This window comes from Schizosaccharomyces octosporus (genome assembly GCF_000150505.1).
Source record: "Schizosaccharomyces octosporus yFS286 unplaced genomic scaffold supercont6.1, whole genome shotgun sequence".
In the NCBI taxonomy this organism is placed as follows: Eukaryota; Fungi; Ascomycota; class Schizosaccharomycetes; order Schizosaccharomycetales; family Schizosaccharomycetaceae; genus Schizosaccharomyces; species Schizosaccharomyces octosporus.
The window spans coordinates 4,239,670-4,259,620 of NW_013185619.1; the positions used below are offsets into that span (position 1 = coordinate 4,239,670).

Below are 19,951 nucleotides of genomic sequence, written 5' to 3' on the forward strand. Positions count from 1 at the left end.
TCTATTCTTCGTGTGGTTTGCGATATACTCTTGTATGCATTGTTCTCTTTGCTTAGCCAGTTGTTGTAACCGCTAGTAATTTCGTTTTAGTTATAATAGATAAAGATGCTACGTATTTAATGCCTTGCCTTGTATTTGTAGGAACGAATTTGTTCAAGGTCTCGTATTCTCGTCGAAATAGACTGTTGTTCATGAATAGCAAGTACGCAGAAAGAGGATGTATTTAAGAAGTAATAAAAAAAACCCATCATTAAACTACAGGAAAAATTAAATATGAAAAGGCAATGGAAACCCCAAAGGTGTCATCACTTTACACGCGTACATAATATACTGGCATTAGCATACCAGTCCTCAAGACGTCCAGTCTGTTTCAATTAGCTCAGTAAGAGATTTGTTTGAATGGTTTAAAGATAAGCAAAGAAAAAAAGAAAAAAATCAATTAGAGATTTGATTTATTTTTTCGTTTGGCTTTGAGTTGACTAAACTAGTATCCATCTCACCGAACTTAAGGCGTAGCATTATCGAAACCAGAGAAAGAAGAATTTGAAGCATTCCAATGAATCCCTATCGCCCTTATGTGTTAGCAAACAATTTAGAAGTAAACTCACCAACGGTAACCCAGCCAGAGTTTGAGCCGGAATTCCAATTCAATGGTAACGAAATTTTTAATGCTATAAAGAGTGCTTTAGTCACTAAATATTTGACTACGTTCTTAATACACCCGTTGGAAGCTGCGAAAACCATCTGCCAAGTAGAAGCATATGTACCGAAAGACAAGCCTGCACGTTCCAAATCCATTTCGGATAGAGAAGAAGAAACCGAAACGAATAGCTATCATCATGATCAGTTTTCAGATGTTAGTGATGATGAACAAGAAATTCACGCGTATTTTGAAAGTCCTTCCCTGGATACTATTGTTAACAAGGAGGAGCTGAAAGAACAGATATGCGTTGAGCCATCTGGATATGTCAACACGTCTGCACATTCCGATGCCCTTAAAAGCTACACTATTTCTCCAAGCCGCTACTCAATCAAAAGCATTATTTCATCCCTCTGGGAAAAGGAAGGTGCGAAGGGCTTATGGAAAGGACATACGGTCGCTTTTCTTCATAATCTCTTGAATTCCGGACTGCAGACTTGGCTTTCTGCAACTCTTTCCGGGTTCCTTTCCATTCCAGATCCCAACATTATTCCACCTGTGGACTCTGTTCGCCCACTATCCTCGGTGTTTGTGAAGTCTTTTTCTTCTGCGATATCTGCGCTTATTCTATCACCTTTGGATATTGCAAGGACAAAAATTATTCTTTTCCCAATTACTTCTTCCTCAGAATCGACGGACCCAACTTCTTCAGATTCATCTAATTCCTCCGAAAAAAAATCGCTATCGACTCTTCGTTGTCTCAAATCTATACCTTCATATTGTCCTTCCTTTTTAGTTGTCCCTACTGTGTGTTATGCAAGCCTTCCATCCGCTATCTCCTCTCTATTGCCTATTGCGTTTAGAAACTTATTAGGATCCTCCTCTTTCCTAGATTCTTTTGTTGGATTTACTATTTCTTCTCTGCAATTTGCCTTGCAGATTCCACTGGAAACTTGCTTAAGAAGAGCCCAGGCCCAATATCAATGTAATTTACCTCCTCAGACCATAGTCCCTCTTGGGCGTTATGCAGGTATTACTGGTACAGTGTGGTGTTTACTTTGTGAAGAAGACCCTGGCCGTTTTGGAATTGAAAGTTTATATCGTGGTTGGAGAGTTGGAGTTTGGGGTGTTACAAGCGCTCTGGCTTTGAATGTTTTATCTTCAAATCTCAGTGAAGAGGTAGAGTTCTGAGCTTTTACATTGTATTGTAATAATTTTAGTGTTATACCGAAAATTAATAAAAGTTGTTGAACTAAGTATATGATTGAGGTATCATCAAGTGCTAATCTCAAAAACGTAAGATATTCATATATCGACAATTTATTTTTTAATCCCTTTTTAGTTTGCATTTTCTTATTATAATCTAATAATATATCCCATTTTAGCTCCAGTTTTTTAAAGCTCTTCTTCTTCCATGGTAGGCATATCGACCGGTTTAATCATACCAGGAACTGTCATAGCTTTCTCCATCTGTGCTTTTTGCTGAGCAGCCAATTCTTGTTCTTTTTCTTCAAGATACAAATCAGCATTATCGCCACCAAATTCTTTGAGTTGAATTAAAAAGTCACGTAAAGCTAACTTGAATTTGGGGTGATCTTGATTCAGTGCTAACACGGTTTGGACGAACTCTTGAATTTGCATAGGTTGCAAGTGGGGGAAAGCGCTGCTCAGCAAATTCATAATGTACTGTCTCAAAAATAGCTGATTATTCATGTCAGAGGGAAATTGTGTAGGATCGTATAAAGGAACGGTAATTTGACTGGATTCAACCAAGAAGAACAACCGTGCTAAAATTAAGCTTTGAAGTTTGAATCCAGATTTGTGGTCAGAGTCTGTAAGAACATACAATATATCTTGTAACAATGCAATATAATAGTTCTGGAAGAAGATATTAGAAACGTCAGGACCGCTATTAGCCATATTGTTTATTAATTCCAGAAGGATGTTCAAACCGGTCTCCTGAATGTCCCGGCTAACATGTTTAAATGACCAAACAATACTGTTAATTACCAACTTGAATTGAGGAGCTGGAATGTTTAGTAATGCTGGGAAACAATTAAGGTTAATTGCTCTTAATAATTGGAAGAAAGAAGCTCTATGCTCAGGATATTCTGAAAAATCTTTGCTAATCATCTCCAAAGTGCAACCAAACACCGCATCCAACACAAGAGGAATCTTATCGGTAAGAAGTTCGCTAAGCTGGTTGACAATAGTAGTAATTAGATTCAAAACTTCGGCATCACGAGCATCAGGAACGTTATTAAAGTAATCTAACAGGACTGCTTCAAACAAAGGGGCAATAAGGGTGTGACTAACAAGATCAAGCTCTTCAGCATGGCTAATGTAGGCATCAACGAGTTTGAGTACTTCTTTTTTGATGGTACGTAAACCACGAACATGTGGTGTCTTGGTAGCGATATTTCCTTGAACTGCAACAACCTCAGAAATTAAGCCACTGACTACTTTGTACAAACCCAACATATCAACATAATTTTTCATTATTTGTGGGTAAAATCCAGTGCCAATAGATGTACAAGCTGCAACATTAGTCTTCAAAACGTTGGCAAGTGTCTTGACAATTTGAGGATCACCCAAAATCTGAGCATTTTGAGCTGCTTGTGCAACAACACTATCCCAAGCTTGGTTGGGCAATGACATCAATTCAAAAATAAGACGCTCTTGAATTTGTTTTTGTGGTTGAGCAGATATCATGTGACCGCAAGCCTCATAAAAAGTATGAGTTTGTTGGGCAGTCAAGTCCTCAGTGGTCTTTGGCAAATTACGAATAATTTCGTTAATGAATGGTTCTTCTTCCCCGACTTGATGGGCAACAAAATGTCGTCGACATTTCTGAGCAATTTTGATGAATGTATCACAAGCCATATCCTGAACACCTTCATGATACTCGTGCATGAATTCAAAAAGTTTGTTAATAACGGTCTTTAAGAACTTCCAGTGTGCCTTCAAGAAACGGGGATACTGTCCGACAACGTACATGATGTTAGAAGCGACAACTGCCTTGTTATCTTTGCCACGTTTCATTTCGCAAAGACCAAGCAAGTCCTTAATGACATTTACAAGAAAACGTTTTTCCATTTCTTCATTCATAGCACCAGAAATAGAGCCAATAGCCCAACACAAAGTATTTAAATTATTCCATGACCACTCGGTACCAACAACAATTCTAGCAAGCTTTTCGGTCATAACAATTTCGGTGTCAATGACATCCAAATGTGTAAGATAAACCAATACCTCTCGCATAGATTTATAAAGGGTAATTGTATCAGTCTCTTTAACGAACTCACGAACAATTTCACCTTCGTCGTTTTCAACAATGAGAACCTCTTCAGGCTTGACCATGTTTTCTATCATGACTAAACGAAGCGTAGAGAGAACATCTTTGTAAATGTGTTTGCGCAAAGGCAAATTAGCTAACATTGCAGGGTTAGAGGATATAAGGGAAGTAGGACTGGAAAGATTAAGTAAAGGGTTCATTTCAGACATGGGAAGCTGTTGCATTTCTTCGTAAAGCTGGGACACCAGTCTACCCCAGTACTCTAAACAAATTTTGAAAATCTCACGCTCGTTGATACGAGAAATATTAAGGAGATACGAGTGTGCTACCAAAAGGATTTCTTGATTCTCTGGTGTTTCCAAAGGACGAAGATGAGAGCTGAAAAAGGTGGTCAAGAACAAAGCCAAGTTTTGAATGAAATCTTGTTCATTTGAGCTACTCTCTTCGTAAGCTTCACGAAAATCAGTTTGCAATGGAAGCATAGAATTAACAGCGGTCATAACCAACTGAAACATAGAAACAAATTTGTTGTTGTATTGAGGTTGGGAAGTAAGGCCGGCAATTTCGGTAAGACATTCCATAGTGACATTACGAAAAGCGGGAACAGTAAGAAAGCGACTGGTAATTTGTTCCGTAATAGCCGTTTCGAAGATATAGCCAAGAGGAATCCAGCTGAGAAAGCGAAGTAAAGTTTCCAAGGTTGCTTTTATCAGGCTGGGCTTTTGAGCGCGCTCTAAAACTTGGGAGCACAGCTGAAAGATTTCAGCGAATTCACCACACATTTGGTTCTTCAAGTTTTTGGTTTTGTTTTGAGTCATCTGTTCAGCAGAGTAATCAAAGATTTCTTCACTTAGAAGACGAAGGATAATCATATTGTTTTCACAAAGAGAAAGATTGGTTTTACTAGCTTGAACAATTTCTGGGATAAAATTGGGCCAATTATGAGGCCATTCTTGTTTCAAAATTTGAACAAGTGTTAAGTCCAATTTATTTAAATAAGTTTTCTGTTGCTGTAAAGAAGTTTCATCAGCAGAATTTTTAATCAGGACAGCAACGATGAAATTACGGATACCAAGACGTTGCTCTTTGGGAAGCATTTTCCAACGAGTAGTGATGAGCCTGTCGAGAATAGAAAGGGCAATGTATTTGGTTTGAGGAAATTCAGCTTTTTCTAGAATAGCGTCTGCTTGCATCCAAGCATCTTGGTGAGCTTGAAACTGGGTCAAAACTCTTTGGGCTTCTTGTTGTTCTGCACCAGCACCCATATAAAATGTCTGGACAACACGGTCCAAGAGACCTACATCTAGCTCGCGATCAAGAGCTAATATACCTTCCATAATCAAAAGTTATAAAATCGGTAAAGAGGATTTGTAAATTCTATGAAAACTGGAAACACCGGACAAAAATTTCAATGATAGAACGAAAGGAGGGAAATGAAAAATAAGAAATAAAACGAAATAACACCTAGAAACAATGGTTTAAATTCTCTCGCTGCTAAGTTCGTAATGCAGATTATATTTACTTGCAATCGGCAAACTAGTAATGTTTTGTACCCACGTATGGAAGGCAACTATCAAACCTGACTAATCAAGAACGTACGAGAAAATTGGTAACCTTCAATGCAAATTCTTGGGTAATCTGAGATTCTGACGAACGAAAATTCGACAATGTTTATGAAATCAAAGATCGTCAGCGCGTATTTTTAATTAAAAGTTTATTGATGAATAATTCCTTCTTTGTCTAAATACGGTCAACACGTCAATTTCTCTTTTAGCTTCTTCTGTTTATGTGTTGATTCTGACTATAACAAGCAGCACACAAGAGATAACGCACAAAGGAGAATGACAAACAAGAAAAGGAAAAGATTGTAAGAAATATCGGGTAAAATCCCGTGAATGTAAAACAAAAAAATGCAGTTACTAGTGTTGGGTGAAGTAGGTGGTAGCGGCAAGGCTTGGGGCCACCAAAGAAGATAGAAGAAATCGGATAGGGTGCTCGTAACATTTGTCTTATGTTTGTTTACCGCGGCACACCGTCAGGTGTTATTAAATAAACAAATACTGTTCTATTTTTCTTCTAAAATAAATAAAAAAAAAAAAAGAGAGAAAAAGAAAAGAAGCATTCGGAATGATTTTTGATAATTACTATTATTTATATTTCTACAATACAAGTTTTACATGCTATACACATCTTGTTGTAAAAAAAAAAGTCCTTCTTTACCATATGATCCTGCTCAAGAAAGTAAAAGCAGAAACAATGGTTTATGACAATACGATAATGTGAGCTATGCAGTACAAAAACTTGCAATTAAAGAAAGAAGAAAAAAAAAGGAAAGATGAAGGAACCTTTGATCATACAACAAATGTTTCCCAATTCCAGCTTTACTATTAAATACTGGTGTATAGATATATATATGTAAAATTTACTCTGTGTAACAACAAGCGGCGATGCCCGAGTGGTCTAAGGGGGCAGATTTAAGAGGCTTACGCCTTGAACCCTGCTGTTGTAAAACGCGTGAGTTCGAACCTCACTCGCCGCATTATTTTTTCTTTTTTCTTTTTTCTTTTTGCTATTTTGTTGTCATTACTTTCGTTTCTAATAGTTACAGCTTTTCTTAAAAGAGCTTCAACGTCTTAATTAACATTGAGAGTATAACAGATCAATTGTTTACCAAGGGTCCTATTGTATCATCTTACAGTCATGATACTTGTTATTATAGAACAGTCAATAATCCATTCTTTCTTCTCAACAGGCCGATCTTTTTTAGTATTTTTTTTTTCTTTGATGTAATTATTTTTATTATTAATTTTCTTTTTTTTTTTATCATTAGACTCAGGAATGTGTGAGCTAGATGAAGTGTTCGACCGATCACCAAGAAATTACAATTAAACGCTATAAAGCTTCAATTTAGCTAGAACAATATACAAAAAAAGAAATCTTTCATAGAAAAGTTTTTTCTCTAGAACCAACGTTGATTTGAGTTCCCTGCCCATGTGCTATTTATTTTTTCGCTTCTACTTTTCATGTAAACAATTCATCTGAACTCATTCCATGATTGCAGCTATGTGTGTGTAGGGATCAATTGACCTCCTATCCATATAAACATAGATAGATTTATGGAAAGCAAAGGTTTTGATTAGAAATTTTTTAACAGTGTTTTTGAAACGAATGGGTTCAGATGAATTGTTATGTGCCATGAAATGAATGCATTCGACTAAATAGCATTTTTTTATATTTCGTAGAAAGTCTTTCTTAATTTTTATTTATTCGTTTTAATATAAATTACTTTTTTCACTTAAAACAACTGATTTTTATGAAGGTTCTATTTCTCTTACTTTTTTTTTTCTTGAATTTTTTTTTTTTTTTTTCCTTTATTTTTCTTATTGCCTCATTTCTTTATTCTTCTTTGCGACACTTACACCAAAACATTTTTGAGATTGCCTTCATTCCGTTTGTTTCTCTTTTTTTTAGTATTTTATTTCTTTTATTATTAGAATTACAGAAAAAGTGTACTAATTTTATTCAATTCAAAAAAGTCATGACCCACAAAGCTGATATCCAAACTACTTCTACTGTTCATCCCGTTGTGCCGCCTCATAGCCCTATTTACATCAAAGCCATGGAAGCCAGAAGCTATATTATCGGTCAACTCCCAGAAGAATTGAGCAAACCACGTCTCGCAATCATCTGTGGTAGTGGTTTAGGCACTTTGGCAGCTGATTTATCGGAGCCCAAATACGAAATTGCTTATCATGATATACCTCACTTTCACGTCTCTCGCGTCGCTGGACATGCCTCCAAATTAATTTTTGCTTACATGGGTGAAAATCGCATACCTACAATGATATTGTGTGGACGCTATCACTCATATGAAGGATACACTATGGAGGTCGCTACTTTTCCTGTGCGTGTTATGAAGGTTATGGGAGTTGAAACAATGATTGTCACTAATGCCTGTGGTGGTATCAATCAAAATTTCAATGTTGGCGATTTAATGATTTTGAAGGACCATATTGATTTCCCTGGCCTTGCTGGAAACCACTCACTGAAAGGACCCAATCCTGATGAGTTTGGTACTCGATTTCCCGCCCTTTCGGACGCCTATGATCTCCGTCTTCGCAAACTTGTTTACGATGCCGTCAAGACTCATTCTATTGAACGTCCTATCCACGAAGGTACCTACTGCTTCGTCTCCGGCCCGAGCTTCGAAACCCGTGCAGAGTGCCGTATGCTCTCTATGCTGGGCGCTGATGCTGTTGGCATGTCTACAGTTCCAGAAGTGATTGTAGCTCGTCATTGCGGTATCCATGTATTAGCGATCTCTCTCATTACTAACAAAGCTGTGATACAAGAAAGTCCGTCCGCCAAAGACGCCGTGGATACTAGCTCCGAAATTATGTCAAAGGGTGCTGCTAATCATCTTGAAGTTTTGGAAGTTGGCATTGCCGCCGCGAACGATATTCGAAAAATTGTTGAAACTCTCGTTGATGATCTTTAAATCATCGGAATTGTTCAATTCAGTCCGTACTTTATTAATTCTGAAACTTGTCGCTATTTTATTTGCAACATGTTTCATATCTTCAAGTTATGCTTGGTAGTATTGTAATATTTAATGTCTCCCTTTGCTCATTATCCATGACCTTCTTTCTTTGGATTCTTCCATAGCTATAGGGATCTTGTTTTTATAGCTTTTTTATGGTCCATCTGAAATAAGTCTTTTCTTTGTTGCTTTCAATAGAGAATAAAATCCGTTCTATTTTCCTCAACTTTCTTTCTGCTATGTTTTAGGTAACACTCTCAATTGTACCCTAGGTGAGTGACATCTACATCCACTTGTAAATATATTATTTAGACGAAACGCGCATGTTCAAACAATAAATTTACTATAATTAAAACGGGTTGTCTGTATTAAAATTCATTTCATTCTAATTTGGTTGAAAATCTTGCGGAAGCTAAATAATTCAAGTCCTGTTCCCAAAAATACTCTATGAATGGAAAACGTCCGCTTTGAGACTCAATTAACGATTCTTCAAGTCGACGGGCTTTGGAAACAAGGACTATTACGGTCTATGAAACCGTATTTGCTAATTAATGTTGATGACGGTCAACTCATTAGAACAAAATACGCAAGTGGCACATTCCGATTATCATGGGGATTTATTCATAATTTGTAAGTGTCCAGAGAGGATTTTCTTTGTTTAAAATTTCCGATGCTAATTCTTGATTCCAGAGTAGTGAGTCCTAAAAGCGTAGTCTTGTTACAGCTGTTTGACCAAAAGCGGGTGAACGACGTTTCTGATGGATTTATTGGCTTAGGAGGCGTTACAATTGATTCAATTATGCCTTTCTATTGCTCTAAAGATGGTAGGTTAGATATGTAATTCCTTTATTTCACTCATTTTACTTCTTGCTGGAGTTTGTTCTGTTGCTATATCTTCGGTCTCATGTTTCAAATGTCTAACTTACTTATTTTAGAATATAAAACTCGAGTTAATTTACACTCTCCAAACGGGTCCTATTGTGGATCTGTATATTGTCAATTCAAACGACGCAAACTGTCGCCCGAGGAAACTCCAAACGATAAGTCTCAGCAAAACATTGCTGTTTTTAGCGACAATGAATTAAATACTTGGGAAACTCGGATTGATGATTTTGGACATATGTATTACTATCCAAGCCCACGACGTTTTGTAGCTCCTTCTATCACTGTCGAAAAATTGCAATCCCTAACTGATGAGCAACTACAAAAGGACTTTTCAGGATTTTTATTTCCAGAAAATATGAAGCTCAAATTCAATTTAGATCCAAATATTATTAGGCGCCTCCTTGAAAATTATCAACTTGCTCAGTTCGTGCGTCAGCAAGTTGCTGTTGAGAAGGGGCCTTTGCCATCTGGCTGGGAAATGCGTCTAAGCGAAGATTATCATATTTATTTTGTTGACCACACTACTAAAACAACTACTTGGACTGATCCAAGAGATTCGTTGTTACCAGGAAGACCAATTGAAGGTCCTCAAAACCTAAACGAGTCGTATCTTCGAAAAATTCAATATATGTATGAGAGACCGGAGATGGCTGTCAACAACACCCAATTACAGTTGAGAGTTAGTCGTGCTACTGCATTGGAAGATGCGTATGACATTATAATGAAACTGTCAGTCCAGGACATGCGAAAGCGGCTTCTTGTACGGTTTCGAAATGAAGATGGTTTGGATTATGGCGGTGTTTCTCGAGAATTTTTTTACATATTGTCTCACGCTGTCTTCGACCCTTCTTATTCTCTGTTCGAATACGCAGCCCAAGATAACTACGGATTACAAATCAGTCCTTCCTCCTATTTTAATCCTGAACATTTAACCTATTTCAGATTTGTTGGTAGAATTATGGGTCTAGCTATCTTTCATCGCCGGTATCTGGACGTCCAATTTGTTCTTCCTTTCTATAAACGTCTTCTTCAAAAGCCTCTAACAATGGAAGACTTCAAAGACATAGATGAAGTTTACTATGAAAGCTTGAAATGGATTCGTGAAAACAAAGTGGACGATTCATTATGTCTAAATTTTAGTTGTGAAGAAAATAGACTCGGCGATTCTGTCACAGTTGATCTCAAAACAAATGGTCGAAATTTACCTGTTAATGATGAAAATAAAGAAGAATATATTCAACTTCTTACACAGTATAAACTTGTTCGTTCCACGCAGTTGCAATTTGATGCCCTAAAAGGTGGTTTAAATGAGTTAATCCCCGATAGTATATTATTCCTTTTTAATGAACGTGAGCTTGATCTAGTATTAAACGGTAAACGTGATATTGACGTTGAAGATTGGAAACGCTATACAGATTACAGAGCGTACACAGAAACCGATAGAATAGCCATATGGTTCTGGGAGATTGTAAGCCAATGGCCAACCAATAAAAAGGTATGTAAATATGTTTTTCTAATTTCTGACAATACAGGAAAAACTTCTTCAGTTTTCTACCGGTACCTCTCGTTTGCCCTTGGGCGGTTTTAAAGATTTACATGGTAGCGATGGTCCAAGAAAGTTTACGCTTGAAAACGTGGGCTCCGTTTCTCAGCTCCCGAAAGCCCATACATGGTAAGTGTTGATGATACTTTGTATCATAGAAAAATTCGTACTTACTTAATTATGCAGTTTCAACCGATTAGATATACCTCCCTACGAATCCAAAGAGGAGTTGGAACGTAAGCTCACAATTGCTATTGAAGAAACAGCTGGTTTTGGAACCGAATAGATACGAAAGATGCCTGCGACATTATGCTTGGTCTTGACATACGTATCGTATTTTTAATGATATTTATTTTTTATAATGGCTGAATAATAATGCAATTAAATATATACTGAATATTCTCTACTCAAAGTGCCGCTTTTTATTAGGAATTGTGGACATAGTCGGATTGGAACTTAAGAAGTCAGCATTTTCCAATATAGCAGAAGCATCTGCCATGCTACAGTCAGCAGAAGAGATGTTTTCCATTAATTCTGACAACTTCCGCTTTGTTGGCTGTAAGTTATTAGAAGGCACCAAGTGCGTATCTTCCAAAAAGGACACAAACTGGGAGGAATCGTCAATTTGTTGGATCTCCTCAGCAATGCCGCTGGTATCAAGAATACTTGGCTCATTATCATTTTTTACTATTTTCTGAAACACATCGGAATCAGTAAGTTCCTCGATCAATTCAGAAGCATCTTCATTTAGTTTGTTCATAGTGTCTTGTTTCATCCGTGAAAATGTATCATCTAGTTCCGTATACGATTCATCCGTCTCAGTATTTTCCAAATTATATTTTAGTAAACCGTCTCGCACACCTCTATTAGTTTTGATTAAGGGATTAACAGAAGAAGGTGAACGAATAACATGGTCAAGACGGGGACGAAGAAAGGATGAGTCTGTCTCCAACGGATTTTGAGACTCAATCTTTGTGCTTTCCGAAAGTTGTTTCGGCTGATCAGAAACATCACTTTTCTCGTAACTGAGACGAACTAACTTTGGATGTGAGCCAACGCCCGTACTCAAACTCGTTTGCGATGTATGCGAGCTTAAATTATCATTTCTGTAAAGTTCGAGAGTATTTGATAGTTGAAGATCAATATTTTTTTCCTCGAAAAGAGGTGATAACTGCTCATTGCTGTCGCTGAGGTCCAACTGATTTTGCTCCTCTTCTTCACTTTCGATCTCGATAACTTCTGGATTGCCATTCTGATTGCTACCAGAATCATAAAATCCATCTTCCGATTGCTGATCTTCGTTTTCTTCCTGAAGACTCTCCTGTTCCAAAGCTTCATCGGCATCATCGGATACAATATATTCTTGATTCAATTGCCGCGCATCTTCCTCTTCGTCTTCATAAACTTCGTGATTCTTCTGATTCATCATAATGCCTTGGTCGGCCTTAAAATCATTCACATCATTATCAAGTTCTACTACATCATCCATATCTTCCTCTTTTTGGTCAGAATTCAATGGGAATAGCATCCCACGTGCAGTTGTAGGAGATTGATTCCATATATTTACAATGGACAGACGCGAGGGCCGTCTAGATTTTTTATGAGTAGAATCTTGTATAGGACGGAACGAAAATGGGGAGCAGCCATTTTCGTATGAATTGTGTTTCATACCATCAATCCATGTCATGAAATCGTTCGCTGAAAACATATCCAAACTAGATCCTCCCTTACCGGGAGTCAACGTATTCCTTCGAAACATGATGAAAGAAGAGTTTTATAACAACTATCGAAGACTGGCTTGTAATGTAAATCCGTAAGCTCTTATCGAAATGATGAAGCTTTCCAAAAGTATATACAGAAATAAAATTCCAAACGGTAGGAAATAACCTATTAAAAATACAGAAATAAGCAGAAATTAAAGTGTAGATGTGAATGTCTTGAGGGTGCGCGTTGCTCGTTCACGTATTTGAAAAACGTAATAAATACCAGTTCAGCACCAGAAAAAGATCCTTTGATTTATTTTTTTAAAAAATAAAAAAATTGCCCCAAGTAAGAAGAAAATCGACCAGTGCGATAGACGTGTGTCTTCTCGTTTTCTGTCAAGTAGGAATTCAAAGCAAGTACATGAACACCTCTTTAAAAGAACAAAGTTAAGTAAAAATAACAAGAGATACAAGTAGAAAACGCCAGGAAAACAAGCGCCTTCTTGATAACGCTGGATGATGAAACGGGGGAAGTGGACACGTTTCAATAGCAATAATTTCAGGTGTTTCCACTACCTTTAGATAATAATGAGCAAAAGAATTCACTTTCTCAAAATTCAAATAGGAAAAATAAAAAAAAAATGACAAATGTCTTCTAAGCTGATATTTTGGTAAAAGAATAGTAAAAAAACTACGCAGTCAACTACCCAAAATCATATACAAAAAACGCATTAAGACTATGCAAGAATACATCATTTATGGTAATGCATATTTCAATAACCCACACATCAAAAAGTAATAAGTAAAGTCCGTTACAGAATAATATGTTCGTCCATTATATACAGTAGCAGACTAACTACAAGGTGACGCAGTTTACAATGTCTAACAAGAGGAAAAGAATTTACTTATACAGAGCAAAGATAGAATGGAACCGAATGTTTTATATTGAATTGCAATGTCAAGACTTATACCAACTATTTTAAGCCTTAGAAGCCTTGGCGACAGCAACATTAACTTGGTCACGACGTTGCTTCTTGAGACGCATGACAGCGAAACGGTCAAAGTCGTTCAATTGGCTACGGACCTTCTTGGTGTGCAAGCTCTTAGCCCAGGCAGTAGAGTTCCACTTGTTGCAGACATCTTGAGCCTTCCACTTCTTGGCAACAACACCAGAGCGAGCACCACGGGGAACTTGCATGACAATAGGAGTAAGGACAACACTGCCAATACGAGCGACGTGGCGAGGTACCTCAGGGCAAGGAGAGTCAACGAGGACCTGTAACCATGTTAGCTATGATATTCAAGTGATTTACCTAAATAGCATCTTAAAACATTGAGAAAAACCTTCAAAGTACATCAAACAACTGAGTTAGAGTTGTTTTCTTGGTTATCGATTATTGTTGAAGGAATACTTTTTGTTTTCTATCGCGGTGTAAAATTTTCATGTAAACACCTGTTCAAAATTCCCAAACCAATATCAATCACGTATTGTCTTTGAAAAGCCAATCTCAAATGTCAAGGGTATGCTCTTTTGTATGGATGTACATCTTTTCATCCATTATAAGAATTTTTCACTTACCCGTCTGTGGTCAACAATGTCGACGATAGCAGCAATTTTGCCGGCGTACTCACCCTTGTTAATGAGAACGACACGTCCAACCTCAACGTAACGCTTGAATCCTTCCATTCTGATTTTTGGTGGTGAGTGGTTAGGGGAAGAACAGGTTGGTACCACGAAAGTATCTACAAGGTAAAAAGTGTGACTGCGTTTTTGGAGTCACAACAGAATTAGTGAGGGTAAGGCACACTGAGGAATAGGGTGTCAAAGTTGTTTAGAGCCATACACAAAGTCTCCAGAGGCTGTTGCTTGCAAAGAAAAGATGCAGATTTTCGTGAAGACTTTGACTGGTAAGACCATCACTTTGGAGGTGGAATCTTCTGATACCATCGATAATGTCAAGAGTAAAATTCAAGACAAGGAAGGTATTCCTCCCGACCAACAACGCTTGATTTTCGCTGGTAAGCAATTGGAAGACGGTCGTACCTTATCCGACTACAACATCCAAAAGGAGTCTACCCTTCACTTGGTTCTCCGTCTTCGTGGTGGTATCATCGAACCCTCTTTGAAGGCTTTGGCCAGCAAGCACAACTGCGAAAAGCAAATTTGCCGTAAGTGCTATGCTCGTCTTCCTCCTCGTGCCACCAACTGCCGCAAGAAAAAGTGTGGTCATACCAACCAACTCCGTCCTAAGAAGAAGTTGAAGTAAAGCATTGCTGGGCTGGCATCGCTTGTTTACTCTGTGGTTATGGACAAATACGATCGAATATTCAGATTTTAGTAGCTCTTGTCTGGATATCGTTGCTCCTGCAGCACTGTCCCTGGAGGCATTGTTTGGAAAGACGTCAACTACACAGTTAGTAACAAGCAAATATCAAAAAATAATAGACTATTTTTGGCTGGATTTCATTCACTAGTTGTAATTCGTTTTCGACACGTTTTCTTGAATAGGAGTCTTTGTTTTCTGTTATTTCTATTCCAATAATGATTTCAATGCACATATCCCTCATCAAGTTTGTAATTCAGTTCATGTAGAGTATCATTGCAAGAGCTATACTAAATTTTCACCGGCGGCCTTCGCGCGTAGACTCCTAATACCATAAACAAAATACGTTTCATTCTTACATAAAGAAGCCAACAATTCATACTAACAATGTCTTCATTACTGACCTTCTCTATTTCGTATGTTTGTTGACTAACGTAATTATTAAACTCGTTGCAGTTCTTTATTGTACAAAAGTTTTGTGTTGCCCAAAAAAAGCAGTCACGGAACGATTTAGCACATCGTCAAGCTGCTCAAACCTTTCCTCTGCACCACCATGACTCAAAAGAGAAGAAATTGCGGACGTAACAAGCACGGCCGTGGCCACGTCAAGTTTGTTCGCTGCGTCAATTGCAGCCGCGCTGTCCCCAAGGACAAGGCCATCAAGCGCTGGACGATCCGTAAGTTAATTTATTAGCTGTTGCACCAGTGATGTCTGGCATAGAAGGAGTTTCTTAAAATTCATAATACTTATAGAACCGATGTGCAACGCAATGTGTGAGTAGAAAACTAACTGTTTTAGGTAACATGGTTGAAACCGCTGCCATTCGTGACATGTCCGAAGCTTCCGTCTACAGCGAGTACACCATTCCCAAGTTGTACGTCAAGTTGCAATACTGTGTTTCTTGCGCTATTCACTCTCGTGTGGTCCGTGTTCGCTCTCGCGATGGCCGTCGTATCCGCACTCCCCCTCCTCGTGTGCGCTACAACCGTGACGGCAAGAAGCTTAACCCTGCTACCGTCGCCAAAAACTTGTAGATAAAGACAAATGCACATTTATTTTGAGTTTTAATGCGTACATGCTTAGATTTCAAGTTTCAGTATCTGTGTAGTTAGTTTGCCAGTATGTAATCCTTCATAGATTCAAGCTGAAAGGGTAGTGCTGTAATATATGCATTAAAACTTTGATCTAGTTGTCTGTGCTTTTATTACTTTCGAGTATACTATAAGTCTCGCGGGTTTCCATGTCACGTAGTATACATGCTGAGAATTCGTCTATGAACCGTAATACTTTTTCTGTCGTCTCGTTAAGACTGCTCCACCGTTTTGTCTTACTTATTAACAAATATGTAAGCATTTCGGTTTGCCAGCATTGATTTAACGACTCGGCAGGTATTTGAAGATCGGATCCTTCACTTTGACTTTTGTCATCGGGTTGTCCAAGTTCATCTGTATGTAAAGTCTTCATAGAACGCCTTAATGCTTGATGTCGTTCAGCAATCCAGTATCCCCGATTGCTATGTATCGTTCGACTAGCATTAGAATTTTTATTGCTTATAATTTCATCCACATGAACCCAAATATGCTGCGCGTCCTGTATTGGAAAGTCCGTGTGAACATATGCTAGACCGGTAAAATTATGAATGACTATATACCAGAAATCATCGATCAGATCGCCCCTTTTAATTTTTTTCTTCAATGCTCCACCATCTTCATGCTCATAATTGTGCTCATGCTTCGTTTGTATTTCGTATATTTGTTCCCATAGTGCCTTCTGTGATTCATTATCGCTATAATCAGCCGTCGCACTTTTTATCATATAATCTTCATTGTTTTTCTTCTCACAAGAAGTTCCATTAGCCTTGTTCCATCGAATTATAAATATCCGCTTTTGTCGCTTTTTAAAAACACAGCTGACACTTAACTCCCAATGTGTATTTTCATCATGATCTTCAGATCCAGGTGAATGCAAATCCGAGGCCGAGAAAGGCCCAAAGAAACGGGAGTACTCTTCTCCTTCCAGAAGATTTTGACACTCGTTCGTACAATACATGATAAGAGTATTGCGTATTTTTAGTTGTAAGCGCCGCCCTTGCTCGTAAACAATATGTGGTTGAAAAGCTGACGGGACGTATAACAGTATGGATCCAACAAATCTCTTATTCTTCAAATAAACTTCGTTTAAAAGGGTAATCTGCTTACTCTCAAGAGGCTTACCAACTGTTATCACATCCATAATTCGTAGAATGGATCCACCACACTCTAGAGGAGACAGTTTAGCGGTCCACCATCTATCAAAAGCTTCATACACATCTGAATTGTTCATTTGATTAATCCATTCAGCACCATAGAATAACTGATATTGGCTCCAAAGTGCAATGACCGCCGAAATGAGAGTAGTAGTTGAAGGACAAGGTTTTGTCACGACTAGAAAAATAGAAGGTGGATCATCTGGTATATTTCCAGATGATTCATTTCGCCTTCTTGAAGAAATATCCCAAGTTGAAGAAGGTCTTTGTATTAATATCTTCCGCGCCAGAGTTGTCTCTGCTGATATACATTCAAACTTCTCTAAGAGATTGGAAATAACACTTTTATTCCCATAAAATGTTACCTTACTCTCTTCATCAAGGATATCTTTTGTATCGGAAGAGAAACCATACATTCCATGGAAAAGAGCGATTTGGTTTTTAAGCGGTTCAAGTTCCTTGTCCTGGTTTAGTTTATCAGAATTGGTACTCTCATTTCTTCTGTTTCCAAGCATAGGAGGGTGATACATCCAGAGCATCTGAACCGATCCATTGGGTTGACACCGATGGATACAGAATTGTTCTACAAGCACCATTGAAGAATAGATTTTAGTATAATGCCCTCAAAACTTCCATTAAATATCGTATTTTTTGGTACAGATGAATTTTCAATTCCTATTCTTCATAAATTAGCAAGTTGCGCCCAAAGGATACATATGGTAAGTGCCGGGGGTAAAAGGCCTAGAGGTAGAGATCCCATTTCATTACCATCAGCTGCTAAAGAAGCAAAAAAAATTGGAATTGAATGTGTTGTATTGAAAAAAGGATGGGACGGGTTTCAGTTAAAGCCCGATGACCACTTGGCTGTCTCAGCTAGTTTTGGCCGCTTTATTCCTGAATCAATTTTGGGACGATTAGTCTACGGAGGCATTAATATTCATCCTTCATTTCTTCCAAAGTATCGAGGAGCGAGTCCCATATACTCAACGATTCTTAAGGACGATACACAAGCTGGTGTGACAATTCAGAGGATGGACACAAGGGAGTTTGATAAAGGAAAGGCGCTTGCTCAAGGTGTACTTTCTCTTCATGGAGATGAGCATTATAATAATCTTAGAGACAAGCTTGCAAAGGGGGCTTCATCAATGCTTGATTCAGTACTGCAACAGGCGCTCTACAAAAGATCAAACCCAAACCCCGAACTAGAACCTACCATTTATGGAATTCTGACAGATACAGGAGAATTCCAAAGAAGTGAAAGTGCCCTACCAATTCCCGCAGCAAGTTGGGCCGGAAAGATATCTCCAGAAAGCGCTCGCATAAATTGGGAGTCAATGACAAGCCGACAAATATACAATATTACCAGAGCGTTTGAACATGCATGGACTACAATTAATGGAAAGAAGGTATTTCTTTATAATTTAATGCCTTTACAGCAATGGTTGAGCCAATTTAGAGTCGATGTTTCTAATGACATCAATGATTGGAAGCAGATGCAACCAGGCCAATTCTTCTTGTTCAAAAAAAATTTATTCATAATTAAAACTCTTGACTCTGCTATTGTTGTGATGGGTGGAGTTCAGCGACAAACTGGATCTTTGGTTCCAGCAATAGAATGGGTAAGAACATTCAACAGCGGTAAAGGAGGAGTGTTCACTACTGGATTATAATATATCCTTCATCCATAAATAGTTTTGTTCCAAAGATGAAAACTACACCTCTTTGCGCTTCATGCTGTTAAAAGATACATAATCTAAATCATCCATTTATTTTTCCCTAATTCCCTCAACTCAGACATATATTGTATTCTTCGTCATCGAAGATCGCATAATCTAGAAATCTATGTTTGTGTCAGTTGTTACAAGGTAGTATCACTGGAACCGTGAAATTATGTTACATGAAACCTTTAGATCTCTAAAGCTCAATCTCTACCTTAGAAACTCCGTTCTCATGCCTGCCAATGGAAAGCACCACAAACAATAACTCAATTGCCTAGTTTTGTTGCCGGTTCTCAAAGCTCATTCCCAAACTATGGAACCAGGTCATCAAGGTAGGACAAGAGTGTTATCTTCAGGATGCTTTCCAGACATCGTTTTTGCATCTCATAAAAGGACAAACCAAAAAGACAGAACACTGTAATCAAGCTTGCCCGAATGCAATTTCTATGGTCCCTCAACCCTTTTACCAAGGCATCATTCACGAAACACGCTTTTTCGTTTTCTTCGAGGAATGAAATAAAGAAATTAGTATCCAAGTGGAGTTTGATCCCAGCATAAGGATAAACGGATAAACCAGTCATCTTTAGGATTCATCTATATGCAATTTGCTTTTGTGTTCAAGAACGTACCAAATAAAAAACAAATGATTATTAAAAACAAAATATTACGTACATACGCCGATAGTCTAACTTGTTTGTTCAATGACTTGCAGGTCAATTTTCAACTTCGCTTTAGAGCTTGTTTCTTTTTCCAGTCCACTACCTGATGTTCGGATACTAGGAAGTATAGATGTTGATTGACGAACAGAAACGTTTTGTTCTTCGCATCGACGTTTGGCGAGCTCGATCAAGCTTACAAGTTTTACTGTCGCATCTCCTTCTGCAACAACAGAAACTTCTTTTTTATCTAATAGCTCGTCCCAAAGCGGTTTCAAAAGCTGCTTCGTATTGGATTTCTCACTTATAATCATATTTCTGTTTTGCTGACCTTCATAGTAGTACATGGCAGGTAAACTGTACTTGCCGATAGAATAGGCAAGAGCTTTACGAGAATTATG

The 19,951-nt window shown here is 37.9% G+C and overlaps 11 protein-coding genes and 1 non-coding gene across 12 annotated transcripts; 7 read left to right on the forward strand and 5 right to left on the reverse strand.

Moving 5' to 3' along the window:
- The first annotated feature begins 134 nt into the window (after nt 1-134).
- SOCG_04489 (fusion and transporter Ugo1) lies at nt 135-1,899 on the forward strand. The gene has a single exon (XM_013162235.1). The coding sequence runs from the start codon at nt 557-559 to the stop codon at nt 1,829-1,831; it is 1,275 nt and encodes a 424-aa protein (XP_013017689.1). The 5' UTR covers nt 135-556; the 3' UTR covers nt 1,832-1,899.
- Nucleotides 1,900-2,035: 136 nt separating this feature from the next.
- On the reverse strand, nt 2,036-5,272 carry SOCG_04490 (nuclear export receptor Crm1; the record flags this gene model as incomplete). Its single annotated transcript, XM_013162236.1, has 1 exon — nt 2,036-5,272. The coding sequence occupies one exon, from the start codon at nt 5,270-5,272 to the stop codon at nt 2,036-2,038; it is 3,237 nt and encodes a 1,078-aa protein (XP_013017690.1).
- Nucleotides 5,273-6,376: 1,104 nt separating this feature from the next.
- Nucleotides 6,377-6,474, forward strand: SOCG_16226. Its single transcript has one exon. It is a non-coding gene; the product is annotated as a tRNA-Leu (tRNA).
- An 835-nt stretch (nt 6,475-7,309) lies between these two features.
- On the forward strand, nt 7,310-8,701 carry SOCG_04491 (purine nucleoside phosphorylase). Its single transcript, XM_013162237.1, has one exon. The coding sequence runs from the start codon at nt 7,474-7,476 to the stop codon at nt 8,431-8,433; it is 960 nt and encodes a 319-aa protein (XP_013017691.1). The 5' UTR covers nt 7,310-7,473; the 3' UTR covers nt 8,434-8,701.
- A 70-nt stretch (nt 8,702-8,771) lies between these two features.
- Nucleotides 8,772-12,801, forward strand: SOCG_04492 (HECT-type ubiquitin-protein ligase Pub2). Its single transcript, XM_013162238.1, has 5 exons — nt 8,772-9,105; nt 9,166-9,299; nt 9,411-10,855; nt 10,893-11,032; nt 11,090-12,801. Exons 1-5 carry the CDS (start codon nt 8,927-8,929, stop codon nt 11,187-11,189), a joined length of 1,998 nt encoding a protein of 665 aa, XP_013017692.1. The 5' UTR covers nt 8,772-8,926; the 3' UTR covers nt 11,190-12,801.
- Nucleotides 10,432-13,500, reverse strand: SOCG_04493 (uncharacterized protein). Its single transcript, XM_013162239.1, has one exon. The coding sequence runs from the start codon at nt 12,660-12,662 to the stop codon at nt 11,307-11,309; it is 1,356 nt and encodes a 451-aa protein (XP_013017693.1). The 5' UTR covers nt 12,663-13,500; the 3' UTR covers nt 10,432-11,306.
- A 32-nt stretch (nt 13,501-13,532) lies between these two features.
- SOCG_04494 (60S ribosomal protein L14) lies at nt 13,533-14,361 on the reverse strand. Its single transcript, XM_013162240.1, has 2 exons — nt 14,186-14,361; nt 13,533-13,882 (listed from the first exon to the last, which is right to left on the reverse strand). Exons 1-2 carry the CDS (start codon nt 14,291-14,293, stop codon nt 13,586-13,588), a joined length of 405 nt encoding a protein of 134 aa, XP_013017694.1. The 5' UTR covers nt 14,294-14,361; the 3' UTR covers nt 13,533-13,585.
- A 21-nt stretch (nt 14,362-14,382) lies between these two features.
- SOCG_04495 (ribosomal-ubiquitin fusion protein Ubi1) lies at nt 14,383-15,177 on the forward strand. Its single transcript, XM_013162241.1, has one exon. It carries the CDS (start codon nt 14,487-14,489, stop codon nt 14,871-14,873), a length of 387 nt encoding a protein of 128 aa, XP_013017695.1. The 5' UTR covers nt 14,383-14,486; the 3' UTR covers nt 14,874-15,177.
- Nucleotides 15,178-15,475: 298 nt separating this feature from the next.
- On the forward strand, nt 15,476-16,147 carry SOCG_04496 (40S ribosomal protein S26). The gene is made up of 2 exons (XM_013162242.1): nt 15,476-15,607; nt 15,730-16,147. Exons 1-2 carry the CDS (start codon nt 15,484-15,486, stop codon nt 15,963-15,965), a joined length of 360 nt encoding a protein of 119 aa, XP_013017696.1. The 5' UTR covers nt 15,476-15,483; the 3' UTR covers nt 15,966-16,147.
- SOCG_04497 (uncharacterized protein) lies at nt 16,117-17,715 on the reverse strand (the record flags this gene model as incomplete). The annotated part of the gene is made up of 1 exon (XM_013162243.1): nt 16,117-17,715. The coding sequence occupies one exon, from the start codon at nt 17,713-17,715 to the stop codon at nt 16,117-16,119; it is 1,599 nt and encodes a 532-aa protein (XP_013017697.1).
- A 78-nt stretch (nt 17,716-17,793) lies between these two features.
- Nucleotides 17,794-18,846, forward strand: SOCG_04498 (methionyl-tRNA formyltransferase Fmt1; the record flags this gene model as incomplete). Its single annotated transcript, XM_013162244.1, has 1 exon — nt 17,794-18,846. The coding sequence occupies one exon, from the start codon at nt 17,794-17,796 to the stop codon at nt 18,844-18,846; it is 1,053 nt and encodes a 350-aa protein (XP_013017698.1).
- A 733-nt stretch (nt 18,847-19,579) lies between these two features.
- SOCG_04499 (uncharacterized protein) lies at nt 19,580-19,897 on the reverse strand (the record flags this gene model as incomplete). The annotated part of the gene is made up of 1 exon (XM_013162245.1): nt 19,580-19,897. One exon carries the CDS (start codon nt 19,895-19,897, stop codon nt 19,580-19,582), a length of 318 nt encoding a protein of 105 aa, XP_013017699.1.
- Nucleotides 19,898-19,951: the final 54 nt, after the last annotated feature.